This window comes from Metarhizium acridum (assembly GCF_019434415.1).
Source record: "Metarhizium acridum strain ARSEF 324 chromosome Unknown scaffold_555, whole genome shotgun sequence".
In the NCBI taxonomy this organism is placed as follows: Eukaryota; Fungi; Ascomycota; class Sordariomycetes; order Hypocreales; family Clavicipitaceae; genus Metarhizium; species Metarhizium acridum.
Genome location: NW_027094039.1, coordinates 92,642 through 104,962, shown reverse-complemented (window position 1 = coordinate 104,962; position 12,321 = coordinate 92,642). Strand labels below are relative to the sequence as shown.

The following is a 12,321-nucleotide window of genomic DNA, read 5'->3' as shown; positions in this document are numbered from 1 at the left end:
TATATACAATACGTTAGTGGAACGTCTGCGAAGTATCGCACAATTGGATGTATGTCCACATAATGGAAATCAGCGGTAGGGTAAAGATATGTACAACAAGAGAGCTTGAGGGCCCCCCCCCCAAAAAAAACCCAAAAAAAACCCCCCCGAGACTGGCTTCTCTAATAATCATTACCCGGTCTGTGCTGCCCGTGACACAAACCAACTGTAGGCCTCTTTCGAATATCGACTCATGTTGTCTAGGAGGAGGCGAGTGTCATGGAGATATGAAAAACACATGCCTAACCTTCTGATTGCTTGCATTCCAATTCGATCCGCCAGCAGATGCCACTATATTTGTCGAATCGACTTAATTTGGAAGATGATTGCCAATCGAGAATAGAACTCATAATAGTAGCACTCGCCGAAGGGTGGTTGATTCAAAAAACCCGGCCATGGTCTGCTGCGATTGTGGTTGTTGATCGTAAATTTCGATTTCCATTCTCCGCGATGCCATAGGTGGCGATCTGCACAAGGTTGTGCATGTTGCCCTGTATACCTGAATACTTGGAATAATGTGGTCTGAAGAGCGAAAAAGCCTAGCACGTTGCGCTTGCAGTGAGTGCTATTAGTGCGCTCCAATCCTAGCCCTCTCCTGCTCGGCGTATCAAGGTTGCATTGACATTTTAAATGTCTGGTTTGGCGGGGAGGTATTACCTACTAGGTACCTAGGTACCTACCTAGGTAGCTAGCCAGGCTGCAAACAGCCAACCTCAAAAGCTGGGGAGCAACACCTGATTGACCATTGGAGGGGGCTTTGGCCGGTTGCGACAATCGGCACATGCACCATCCAGGACCGCGAAGACATCAAATTGATAAGTTGGTTCCTTGTCTAGCTGGAAACAGGTGGAGACGTAGGGATGGAAGGGACATCTGGAGGGAGCCACGAGTTTCCCCAACCTGAGATGGTACCTGGCCACTCAAGCGCCCGGACGACATCTGACGGGGAGTTTGCCAGTAAAGTTCTGGTCGTGTTGGCTGGTCGACTGCTGACTGGCCCACTGTTAGTTGACCTTTCTGTGTCATCGAGGCTCCAGTCTGGTAGTACTCCGCAGTAGTGCTCCTTAGTACCTAGTACTCCGTAGTGAGCAGTGATATGCATACTAATGCATGACGGCCAAATTATAATTCGAGCCAGGGAAGGAAACAAGTTTGAGAAGGACATTGCAGCTACTCCGTAGTAGCAAGGTTAATACAAGACGTCATATGGTAGATCTCGAAGGGGGAGACATTGATCCCTGCCGGCGTCCTTGATGTTTGGCACCCAAAGTCATGCCATGACAGAATATGTCGCCATCGCTACCGCTGGTTTTGTTGCCGTCGTGCAAGCATTTGGGCAGCAATACTGCCGTATTCCGTCTGGTGACGCCCGCGTGAATGCCAAATACCAGTCACATCGTTGGCACCATGTCTCGTCCATTGTTCAAGGCTACATACCTGCAAGCCGTGAGCGATCCCAGCCGTCCCCTTTGCCGTCGTCGGCCTGCTCGTGTTGGAGCGTGGCATCAACTCGTATCAAACCGTTGATAGCAGCGTGTCAGGCAAGTCGCTGTGAACGGGGCGGTGACCAGTCTGGTGGGTCTGGTCCGGTTCGTCAACTCCGTACTTGTAAAGTAGTAGATGGAGGCGGCGGAGCATTTGCGTAATAGTGTACATCTGGCATTTGCATTCAGAAGCGGAAGCAGTCGAGCCTCAAGCCCAAGCCCAAGCACCACTCGGCGCGCAAGCAGGGTGGTCTACATTTTGAACTCCATTTCATAGAACTTTGATAATATAGTAGATTCACAATGTTGATGCAGCAGAGGGCTGGACATCGATGCCGCCCGCGCAGACATGCGCCATGGACATGGATCCAGACGTCAATCAATGTAGCAATCTCAACGGTGCCACGGGGCCACTTGCCACTGTGATGATGCATGCGCCTGCGCCTGCACCTGCAACGCCGCCTGGGAACCACTGAGCTGATTACCACCTCCATGCTCCGCACTAATAAAAGAACCCTCTTCGATTGGATAAGTGCCTGCACGTACTTTTGGCCGCCTGGTAGTGTCGACTGGCGTACGAACGGCCCGACATCTAACAAGAGTTGATGGAGTGCTCCGTACCGACTACGTCACCCAAGTCCCCCCGTGCCCCGCCGTCACCCTGGTACGGAGTACATTCCCACCCAGCAACAGCCCTGACCATGTTCAGACGCCTCAGAACTTTAGTTTGGCTAGCTACTCCATACAGAGGCAAGAGGCCATCTTTACGAGCTGTTCAGTCCTCCTGGTCTGGCTGCATATCCATCCGTCTGTGTAAGGCTGTGTTGCTGACTGGCGTTTGACCTGCACACGTCTGCTGCGCTTAGCTCGTCTCCTTTCAATGTTCGATGTTCCACACTCCTGGTTTCTTTCACCGTTGAATTGTTTCGTTTTCTCAGTCCTCTCCCATCAGCCACTTGCCGCTCGTTCATCCTGGGAGAAGCCCTTTCCCTCGCTAGCTGCCATTGTTCTCCCTCGCAACTTAGGAGCTGTCGACAGAGCGGCAATCGAATTAACCAACTTACGACGATCCGACTTTCCCGCTGAACGTCGGCGAGATTGACCCGAATTATAGCACATGGGAGCTCTGTGTAACTCTTCACCCTTCGCCGGTTCGACGGTTCGCAGCTGACTACCCGCCGATTGGCAACCAACAACTCTCCCCATCGCTGCCATTGCACTTGTACAGAGCTCCATACCCTTTCGTTGCTTCTTCCAGAGCTATCCCGCCCATTTCTTGGACCACTTGAATCGATTGTCCCTCCCGCCCTCACTCGCACGCTTTGTCCAACCCTCTACAAGCCATCACCACCTCTGGAACCACGTTCGTTAATAACGAGTCTCGCTGAAAAGATAAAGACAATACCGCTGGCAGTGAAAGGGCCACACCGGCACTGCCACAGACCATTCCTGGCCAAAAGACACCCCTTCTCTCCGAACCGTGAATAACCATGGCTCCTACATTTCTCAAAGAATTGCGCCGCCGATCCAGAGCAAGCTTTCGAACCGATAACTCTACCGACGCCTCTAGCGATGGCGCCACCAGCCAAGGCACATCTCCATCAAGTGGTTCTGTAACTCCTCCGTCTCTCGCACACCAGTCCGACCCTGCTCTTGATCTTCAAATTAAGAAAACCAACACCTCGCAGCAAAACCAGGTGCAGATGCCTCAACCAACACGGCCAATGATGTCTCCTGGGAGCAACACCAGCAGGCACAGCGTGTCAGGCATGTCTGGCCTTGGAGCTCCACCTAGCAGTAGTCGAGGCAGTGTGCCCTTGTCTCAATATGCCCCGCGGATACATAATGTCTCGGAACACTCATGGGTGCGTTTTTTTTTGTCTCTGGCCAATATAATGCACAATAGAGTTGGTAATCAGATTGGGTCATGCATAAACTGGCGATGCTTTGCGCCCAACCAACTCTTTGTACTTTGGGGTTGAACAAGTGCTGACCACTCATCCCCAGGTGTATCAAAAAGTGCTTTTGCTGCATGGCACCATTGGTGAGCCTGGACAGTACTCGATCGATGGTAATGTGGTTATTAGTCGATACGATGACAGCTTTCCTGCCATTAGCTGGCCAGTATGCGAATCTCACTTCAAGGCTCTGGTATACTTGCAACCCGGACCAAACAAGTTTCGACTCGACTTCTCCAGCCCTAAACTTGCCAATAGCTCGTCGTCTAATCCTATTCATGCCTCGTATTTAACCCTCCACATGATACCCCCAATGAACGCTCCGCCACTACAGCTTGCGATTATTGTCGCAAAGGATTCGCCGCAAACATATGATGCAACGCCAGCTCGGGCAGAAAAAGAGGGTAATGGGTTGGAAACGGCTGTACGAAAGTTTCGGATGGCGGCGTATCTTTGGCAGGCGTTTACCGCGGAGCAAATGAGGAGGCACAAACTAGGGCGTCGAGTATTCCGGTACGAAGAGGAATGGACTTTGGGGACCTCCAATTATCGTGATAGAGAAAACGGGACCATGCGATCTGAGGCTCGGATTCACATTATTCGTTCGAATAAAACTGTGGCGGAGATTCTCGACTTGAACAGAGCCCAGCAGTTCGAAAAAGCGACTGACAAGAACGCCTTGTTTGGCGTGGCTGCTGACGCCGTTAAAGAATACTTTAAGCCCCTTCCAGGTCAAAAGAACTACGTTTCAGTGCTTTTCCTCGATGCGCATTGGGATGCCCAGGAGAAAGTCATTCGAGGCCACGCTGCTCTGGGCGGTAATGCGGGAGACTTGCAGCTTGCAATTTTTGGCTCACACTGTCTGCAGAGTTACCCTTCCAGCTTCGAAGAAGTGGTGCCCGCTTTTACAGATTGCACTCCTACAGATACGAGATACGTCGCGAATGATTGCAATGAGGCGGGAAGCTCTTGGGAGGCGGTGAACATTGGTGTTGGCGCTCACTTGCATGAGACTGGGCATTTGTTTGGCTGTCCACACCAGGAGTCCGGTATCATGCTGAGAGATTATGTTGTCTTGAACCGCTCGTTCGTCCCACGAGAGGCGTTCTCTACCAGGACGAAGTCAAAGGGCGGATTGGTGCAGCAAGCGGACGAGTGTGGGTGGCACCGCCTCGATTGTTTGCGATTCCGAGCTCATCCAGCCTTCAGACTTCCCAATGATGCTCCCTTGAATTCGGACGACAGTGTCCAAGCTTTCGCAATCGAAGGGGGAACTGTTCTGGCAATGGCGGCGACGGGTATTTCTTTTGTGGAGATCCTAGGTGAGGGAGACGATGTTTGCCATGCATGGCTTGAATATACGACGGAAAACGGGCCGGTACAACGGCAACTTGCCCTGGGTGAGCAAGATTTGCGGGCTCGCTTGCCCGAAGCCAAGCGGAAGGGGCGCATATCAATATCGATCAAGTCTCACGGAGGAGGTTCTCTTACTATTACTGATTTCAAGGAGTTCACCTCGAAAAGTTCTCTGGTGAAATTGGGAAATGGCAGGACTGCTTCTCGAAGCCAGAAGCTGGGCGAATCCAAAATGGAAGGCAGTGAAGCACAAGAGTTCGTCTTTACTAGTGCAACCCAACAAGATAGAGTCATGTCTCGAGTAACTGTTTACCACGGGTCGGCACTGAATGGCCTGGAATTTGTATACGATGACAATACCTCACAACTATTTGGCAATAGGGGTGGAAAGGAGAGAGGCGACACGTTTGAATTTGGTAAGATAATGGTGCAGTGGCCCGAGGACTGTCAACTTGTTAACCTGGCGCAGATATTCGTCGTGGCGAGTACTTGAGCGGGCTTCTGGTCCGAGCAGGGTTCTGGATCGATGGTGTACAAATATTGACAAGCCTGGGTAGAAAATCGCCCATTTTTGGCAACGCTCATGGAGGCTCCGCGTAAGTGTGGGAATTGCGAGGTTGTGGACTTGATGAGGTGCAGGCACTAACGAGGCTTTCCTTGTAGCCATAACATAATCCCACCACGCGGATACAGCATTTGTGGCATATCGGGCTCATGCGGGTCATGGGTTGATGGCTTGTCGGTTTTGATAAAGCGATGAAGCGATACGAATGAGTTCAAGGTTCCTCCTTGGTTCTATTTCGAACATGTTGACGCTGCCTTTCTTTTTCTCGCCAGGTGAAATGACGAAGCGACTGCTTCAAATTTAATTAGCTGGCCATGGCGAATTTGCCAGCACCAATAGATGTCTATGGATTCGGGACAGGGTTGAGCGATGCATGGGGAACGCGATGTGCGATGCTTCCTCCGCCTTTGCTGTGAGGGGTGATTTGGCGGCACAGGCTGCAGTCTTAATGTTCAGCACAAAGAAAGTGTTGTATTATATTCGGGTCGACACCGCAATACGGCGTTAGGGGGGGAACATCTAGTTTTGTTGATTGTTTTTGTATTGCCCTTTGAAACCAGCATTGATTATGACCAAGGCTATATAGTGTAGCACGGCGGCATGGTTTTCCTGTTTTGTTGACTGGATTTGGCCGAGCGTGTGAAGGGAATTCACAGTGATGTATGGAGTACTCATGATAGCTGGTTAGTAAAGTACATAGGTAATTGGAATCGAAAACGTAGTCGCACCATGGATGGGAGTTGATTGTAGGAGCTGTAGAATAATGCGGACTAAACGGCTCTCTGATAACTAGCAATTCAACTCCAGCTGTTGGCTGGGGTCCCTGGAAGCTCCGACGCCGTGCCTGGTGCGTACCCAAGTACCTTGAGCTCAAAGTTGGAACCGGTAGCCAATCAATCGACGCGCTTGCTCAATGGACACCGCCACAGACCCCCCCCCGAAAAAACAAGGTCACGGCCACAAGCCTCCAATCGAGGCGTCATCCGTCATTCTGAACCTCGCTGCCAGATCCCGACGTCTTTGGGTCTTCTCCCTTCCTTCTCTTTAGCTTTTCCAAAGGGATTTCTCAACGCTGTCTCTTCCATTTTCCCTTGTCGATTTTTTTTAAAAACCATTTCGCTCTGCAACCGCGACGTCAAAGACTTTGAACGCCCCTGGTCTCCTTCCTCGACGCCAGTTTCTGAGGTTGAAAGTTCCCAACTGCGCCATTCCCACCCTCCAACCCTCAGTACTACCGGGTAAAATAATGTCAAAGAGAAGTAGCGTCGCGTCCTCAAGCGCGAACGGCGTCATGGGGAAGACTAGCCTCAATCATAATCAGCCTGGTATGTTGCAATTGACGGCTATCTTAGAGTTCACCGAAATCTAAGCCTATTTCGAGACTAACTACCTGGTTTGCTTGCTCGTGAAGCTATCGACAAGCAAAAGACGCTACTATCTGCAGACGTTGGACACTTCTCCCTCGTGCGGGCCATGCATCTCGCCGACCTCATCACTTTAATGAACGGTATTGCTCTCCTTTCCCTCTTCATGCTGCAAATCTACATGCGACAAGTCTTGTGTCTCCTGGGATGGCCAACGTGCTAACTGCTCGACCCTTCTATAGGCTTCTGCGGAGTCATGTCCATCTTCTCGTCTCTTCGATACTGTCTGGGCGATCCGGATTCTTTTGACAATGTTTGGCTGGCGCTGGCGTTTTTGCCCTTTGGCCTGTTTTTCGATTTCCTCGATGGGAGGGTGGCACGGTGGAGGAATAAGAGCAGTCTCATGGGTCAAGAGCTGGATTCTCTAGCCGATTTGGTGCGATTGCTCTTCCCTTTTTTTTTTTTTTTTTTACAACGCGATGCAAGATTCCATTGCAATCGACGCACATGGTTTGCTAACACCCTCGTTCATATAGATTTCATTTGGGGTCGCGCCGGCCATGGTGGCCTTTACTATCGGCTTTCGATCTACTCTCGACACCGTCGGTCTCGCCTTCTTCGTACTATGTGGCCTAACGCGTCTTGCTCGCTTCAACGTTACCGTTTCAGTGCTTCCCAAGGACGCTACAGGCAAGAGCAAGTTCTTCGAGGGTACACCGATCCCGACGTCTCTCTTTCTCGATGGCCTCATGGCATATTGGGTGTATCGTGGCCAGGTCCTCAACGACGTGCCTTATGGGGCATGGTTAAAAGACTCGGCGCTAGAGTTCCATCCCGCAGTACTTCTGTTCATGTTGCATGGATGCCTAATGACGAGCAAGACCATCCGCATACCCAAACCGTAGGAGACACCGTCTTGCCCCCCATTCATTTTGTTTGGCATTGAGCAGCGGCGCTGATTGGACGACAATGAGCCGTTTTGTGAGAGGGAGGGGTTGAGCAAATGGTTCATGCGGTGCGCCGTGGATTGGAGCCACTCGTACATGGCTGTGATCGAAGACGCGGGCCAGGGCAATTATGACTTACAGTCGGAACTGACTTGAAGCAGGCAGAGCGTAAGCCGGTTTAAGCGCTGAGAGGAATCTGGGAAGTTGAGTAGAGTAACGAGGTACATGGAAATGGGAATATTGATACCGGAATGACATACGAGGACCGGGTAGCAATTCTTACAATACCCGTAGCTTCAGATGGAAAACCCATGCTTGAAGAAATAAAAATGAGATGCATGATACCCAATAGCGGATAATGGGGAGAGTCGGGTACACGGAAACTTGGGAGGTCGTGAAATCGATGACTTTTTGCACATGATAGCCATCACAATTCATCAAGTGAGCCGTGTAGAGATGCTACAACAGATCCCCCAACATGTTGAAGCTGTGAATACGGCCCTCCTGTTCAGACTCCGATTGATAGGTGTTGCGGTAGGAAAGAGACTGGGCTCACCACTGTCATACAGGGGACCTCGTGGTAACATGTGCATCAGTAGGTACTTGGCCTTTTTACACGCCACACAACAACTGCCCACCGAGAACAACACAAAACTACCAAGTATGGGCAACCAACTACATGTTTTCTCGGGAAGACAACTGGCAGGCTCTAGTCTTGGGCGAGATGTGCAGTATGGCGGGAGCGCGACGCCTAGCCAGGGGAACTGGTCACTGGGACAGACGGCTGTCGAGTCATGGGCGCGGATCACTGCAGCATGGTATAATGTGCGTGCCGTGAGCATTACAAAGTCCCTCCTTGTGCCAGTTGGCATAGTTGACATGCGCTGGCTTCTCCATGACACGTATGCGTTTTGGGGGGTGGAGTACCAAGAAGTCGTGTTCAATTTCTGTCATGAAAATATCTCCTGTTGCAGCCAAGTATACAGTCTGTATACACACGCGGCTGAGGGAAAGTATTCCGTTCAAAAAAGCAGCGTACAGCAAGCTAACAAGGAAAAACTGTACGAGTAGAGGCGCCTTCATAATCCAAGAAACATAGCCTAACAAATAGTAGTAGGAACAAGACACACAAGACACCAACAAAAACACCACAGCATATACAGTAGAACGATATAGGAATAGCATCTATCAAGGAAAAGAAACATGAAAGGAGCCCCGTCAATCGCTTTTACGAAACAAAACAAAAAAAGCCTTCAAAAAAAAAGGGAACACTCAAGGGGAGACAACACTACTACCCTTCGGGAATTTCCCGGGGATTGGCAAGTTCGAGATAGTGGCAACGCTATCCGTCCTGTCGTCAGTTTCTCTCTTCGGTCTGCTCGTCCCTCCCAAAGGCGTTTCGGCCGGAATAGTGTGTTCGGTGGCGCTGGCTTCGGGGACTACCTGGAGGGCTAACTCTCGTTGAGTTTCGGATCTAGGAATATTACTGGCTGCCAATACAAGGGGACTTATTTTGTCGGCCGTAGCATTACCATTTGCATAGTTGTGACTGTCTTTTTCGGTCGCGTTAGAAGTGGTACACTCTACCACTTCGCCTTCACCGGGATGAACAGGCTCGGTATCAATGTTTTGCCCGGGTGCATTTGAAAGCTCAGAGGCTTCAGGGACAACGTTGGTGGTTTTTCCGTTTAGGTCCTCTTGATGTCCTTGTGAACCCACAAAGGCGCCGGTAAAATACCCACCATCTTGGTTTGACGGATGGGGAACTGGTTCACTTGTGTATGGATTAACGCCATCGTGATGCGCCTGTTGACTGGCTATGGCAGCCTGGGATGGCATATCTTCCATTGGAGTTTGGTCGGTGCCTCCATAGCCCATGTGATTCTCCTGGCCATGGTGCAGATGTTGACTCTCACGTCCGGCTACAGACGCAGCGACAGGTAGAGCTCCCGCGGCCACATAGGCCTGGGCATCCGGAGAGTGATCCTGGTGACCGGAGCTTACACTAGATGGCGATTGTGGCGCCTGTAAGCCACGCTGTGCGTTGATTTGAAGATCTGATGGAAACCGCCCACCTGGTTGAGGCCGTCTGGAAACCATGTCCTCTCGTGGCTCTGGGTTGACGTCCATTTGATTTGCAGAGAAAGGCTCTTCGTCATCCTCGTCCACGATACCATCACTGCTAACGGATCGATGGGATGATCGGCTTAAGCTTCGAGAGTGGGTGCGAACAAACTGGGATCGTTCTTCGGGGGTTTTTTCAGTCAATGCCTTGATATCCTCGTACCATGCCATCATAGTATCATGACTTTCGGCTCTGAAAACCCAGGTGTGCCCGCGGTGTATCGCGCCAGTTTGTCGCCCCTTGAGAATGAATTTGTTGGATGAGCCACCCTCGGTCGAGTGGGAGCCAAGCTTTTGCTCGGGCAAGTACAGTGACATGACCGGGGCTTGTGCTTTGTCCGCCGACTTGAACTCGTGGAGGTGTGTGGTAGAAAGGACATACCTGGGATTAACTTGTTAGTCGACCCGTGGTACTTGCTGATTTAACTTTGAAAGCAGTATGAATCGCAGAATAAACAGCAGGCACCGAAATGAAGAAATGCGAAAAAATACCGGGGTGATAATAACTTACCATCCGGCTGTGTAGCTCTTCAAATATTTGCTCTTGCGCTCCAGAAGCCCAGCTCGAATCTCCTGTGCTGAGACGTGATCCTGGCCAGGGTAATGGATCTGATCAGCGGACCGCATGGGAACGGTGGGGTCAACAATCTGGTCTTCGTGTGTGACGAAATGAATCCATTCTTGGTCCTTGGGCATGCTGATGGGTCCATCGCGCAGTTCATCTACCACTGCGTAAGCATTGTCGGCTTCGCGCTTGAGAATACCTGCGTAAGCGTTATACGCCTTTTGGATTTCCCCAACAACAATTGACTCCAGCTCACGACCAGAGCCTTCAAGGTTCAAATATGCCTACGAGAATGGTAAGAAAGGTGTGCTTGAAAATATTGTCTCCCAGTCGGTAGGAAGATGTCGGCTGAGGGGGTGGTTGCTTGCCTGGTGAAGGTAGTTCTCTTCGTCTATTTGGCGCTCGACTTGTCGGTCGACTGCGAGGCGCATCAGATAGGGATCTTGCTTCCCAGTTGTAGACGAGGCGTCAACTTCCGTCTTGTCGAGCACATCGGCAAGAGCACGAACGGCTTTGGAGGTGGCCTCCATCTCGCGATCCACTGAGTTTTTGAAGTCACCAGATAAGTGCTTGATTTCCTTGATCTTCTGCTGAAGATCGCTTCTCAACCCTGTCAGAGCTAAGATTACATCCTCCTCGATTTCCTTGGACTTATTGGCTTCTTGAATGGCAGCTGTGTTGTAGTTACGGAGAAACTGCAGGGCATCGTCAATCCCGGCAGATCGAAGGAACTGCGGGGGCGTCGAGATATTGTTTGCAACATTGGCAAGCTTAACAAGAGCCTTGGACCTTTGCTCGTAGTGCGACTGGATCTCGCGAAAGTAGGTTATCAAGTCTTTGAGAACCTTTCTCCAGGCTAGAAGTATGCTGGCATTAGCAGAGTTATCCCAGGTTCGAGTGTGCGACAAGAGCTAGAGCCATAGTCACGGATGACGAGATGGCGTTGTATATATGGGGAACGAAAAATCACTTCACATACTCTGGAATCTGTTGGCAAGGACATCTGTTGGAGTGCCAGACGTAGGGATAGGGCAGTAAAATGCGCTGTGAGCATCATCCCGGTCCGAGGCCGAATGCAAGGCCAAACTCCTAACACTGCCGGGTCTGCTACTTCGGCGACTGCTACTGCGTCTGAGGCTGCTGGTTCGTCTCATGGACGACTTCTTACGAAGTGTGTTGTTTCGCACGGGAAGCTGCTGATCGTCGCCAGCAGCGAAGCTGTGCACGGAATTGGAGCGCTGCATGGCGGCGAAACCAGATCGGTAGCTCTCGTCGATGATGGAGCTGCCGCGCTGGCTGGCGTCCCACTCCTCGGCGAATCTGCCCACGCCTGCCAGGAGAGCAGGAGATGCAGTCTTTCTGTCTAGCGCGTGCTGGTGCTGCAGTATAGGAGCCTGAGAAGCGTTGTGTTGGTGATTGTATTCCTGTCGTTGCTCTTGCTGTTGCTCTTGCTGTTGCTGTTGCTGCTGCTGTTGCCGTTGCCGTTGCCGTGGGTGACTCTGGGACTGGCTGTGTGAGAGGGAGGAACTTCGGTTCAGGTTGGCATTGGAAGTCTGCTGCGGGAGAGAAGACGACACCAGACGATCCATGACGGAGGTGGAGCTATAAAGGCCGCAGGGCCAGAAGAGCAAGCGAACCTCGACAGTTTGGAGACAGTTATTGAGGCAGGGAGGGTGAGGAAGCGACCTGGTCACAGATCCGAGCGCAAACAGACGGGAACGGTAGGACGGAGGGGGGGGGGTGGAGGCGTGTGTGGGGAGCTCGGGAGCTTGGGAGCTAGGAATTGGGGAAGGCAGGAGGGAGGAATGGCGCCACAGACTCGGAAAACCACCCAAACTACGGAGTACTCCGTACCTACTCGGATGTTGCAACCTTATTGGTGCAAGTAAGTCGACGGTGGGTTGCGACTGGTACCGCCA

At 51.4% G+C, this 12,321-nt stretch overlaps 3 protein-coding genes across 5 annotated transcripts; 2 read left to right on the top strand and 1 right to left on the bottom strand.

Annotated features, from left to right (window-relative positions):
* Positions 1-2,286: 2,286 nt before the first annotated feature.
* Positions 2,287-6,172, top strand: J3458_018727 (uncharacterized protein). The gene is made up of 4 exons (XM_066121211.1): positions 2,287-3,388; positions 3,531-5,253; positions 5,307-5,433; positions 5,501-6,172. Exons 1-4 carry the CDS (start codon positions 3,014-3,016, stop codon positions 5,595-5,597), a joined length of 2,322 nt encoding a protein of 773 aa, XP_065973566.1. The 5' UTR covers positions 2,287-3,013; the 3' UTR covers positions 5,598-6,172.
* A 214-nt stretch (positions 6,173-6,386) lies between these two features.
* CHO1 (CDP-diacylglycerol-serine O-phosphatidyltransferase) lies at positions 6,387-8,348 on the top strand. Of its 2 annotated transcripts, none has more exons than XM_066121209.1 (4): positions 6,387-6,727; positions 6,814-6,909; positions 7,009-7,202; positions 7,303-8,348. In XM_066121209.1, exons 1-4 carry the CDS (start codon positions 6,649-6,651, stop codon positions 7,669-7,671), a joined length of 738 nt encoding a protein of 245 aa, XP_065973564.1. In that variant the 5' UTR covers positions 6,387-6,648; the 3' UTR covers positions 7,672-8,348. The 2 variants fall into 2 exon arrangements, with proteins under 2 accessions (XP_065973564.1, XP_065973565.1); XM_066121210.1 differs by having other exon boundaries at positions 6,784-6,909.
* Positions 8,349-8,576: 228 nt separating this feature from the next.
* Positions 8,577-12,153, bottom strand: J3458_018724 (uncharacterized protein; the record flags this gene model as incomplete). Of its 2 annotated transcripts, XM_066121208.1 has the most annotated exons (5): positions 8,577-9,187; positions 9,246-10,219; positions 10,349-10,686; positions 10,771-11,258; positions 11,382-11,991. In XM_066121208.1, 5 exons carry the CDS (start codon positions 11,989-11,991, stop codon positions 9,165-9,167), a joined length of 2,433 nt encoding a protein of 810 aa, XP_065973563.1. In that variant the 3' UTR covers positions 8,577-9,164. The 2 variants fall into 2 exon arrangements, with proteins under 2 accessions (XP_065973563.1, XP_065973562.1); XM_066121207.1 differs by having other exon boundaries at positions 8,577-10,219; positions 11,382-12,153.
* Between the last annotated feature and the right edge of the window lie 168 nt (positions 12,154-12,321).

What these genes read in the sequence shown, in the direction of transcription:
- CHO1 (XM_066121209.1), top strand. Translation starts at nt 6,649, where the DNA reads ATGTCAAAGAGAAGTAGCGTCGCGTCCTCAAGCGCGAACGGCGTCATG. An exon ending in CCTCAATCATAATCAGCCTG is followed by an intron (nt 6,728 to 6,813) that starts GTATGTTGCAAT and finishes TTGCTCGTGAAG; the next exon opens with CTATCGACAAGCAAAAGACG. An exon ending in CCTCATCACTTTAATGAACG is followed by an intron (nt 6,910 to 7,008) that starts GTATTGCTCTCC and finishes ACCCTTCTATAG; the next exon opens with GCTTCTGCGGAGTCATGTCC.
- J3458_018727 (XM_066121211.1), top strand. Translation starts at nt 3,014, where the DNA reads ATGGCTCCTACATTTCTCAAAGAATTGCGCCGCCGATCCAGAGCAAGC. An exon ending in ATGTCTCGGAACACTCATGG is followed by an intron (nt 3,389 to 3,530) that starts GTGCGTTTTTTT and finishes ACTCATCCCCAG; the next exon opens with GTGTATCAAAAAGTGCTTTT. An exon ending in AACGCTCATGGAGGCTCCGC is followed by an intron (nt 5,434 to 5,500) that starts GTAAGTGTGGGA and finishes CTTTCCTTGTAG; the next exon opens with CCATAACATAATCCCACCAC.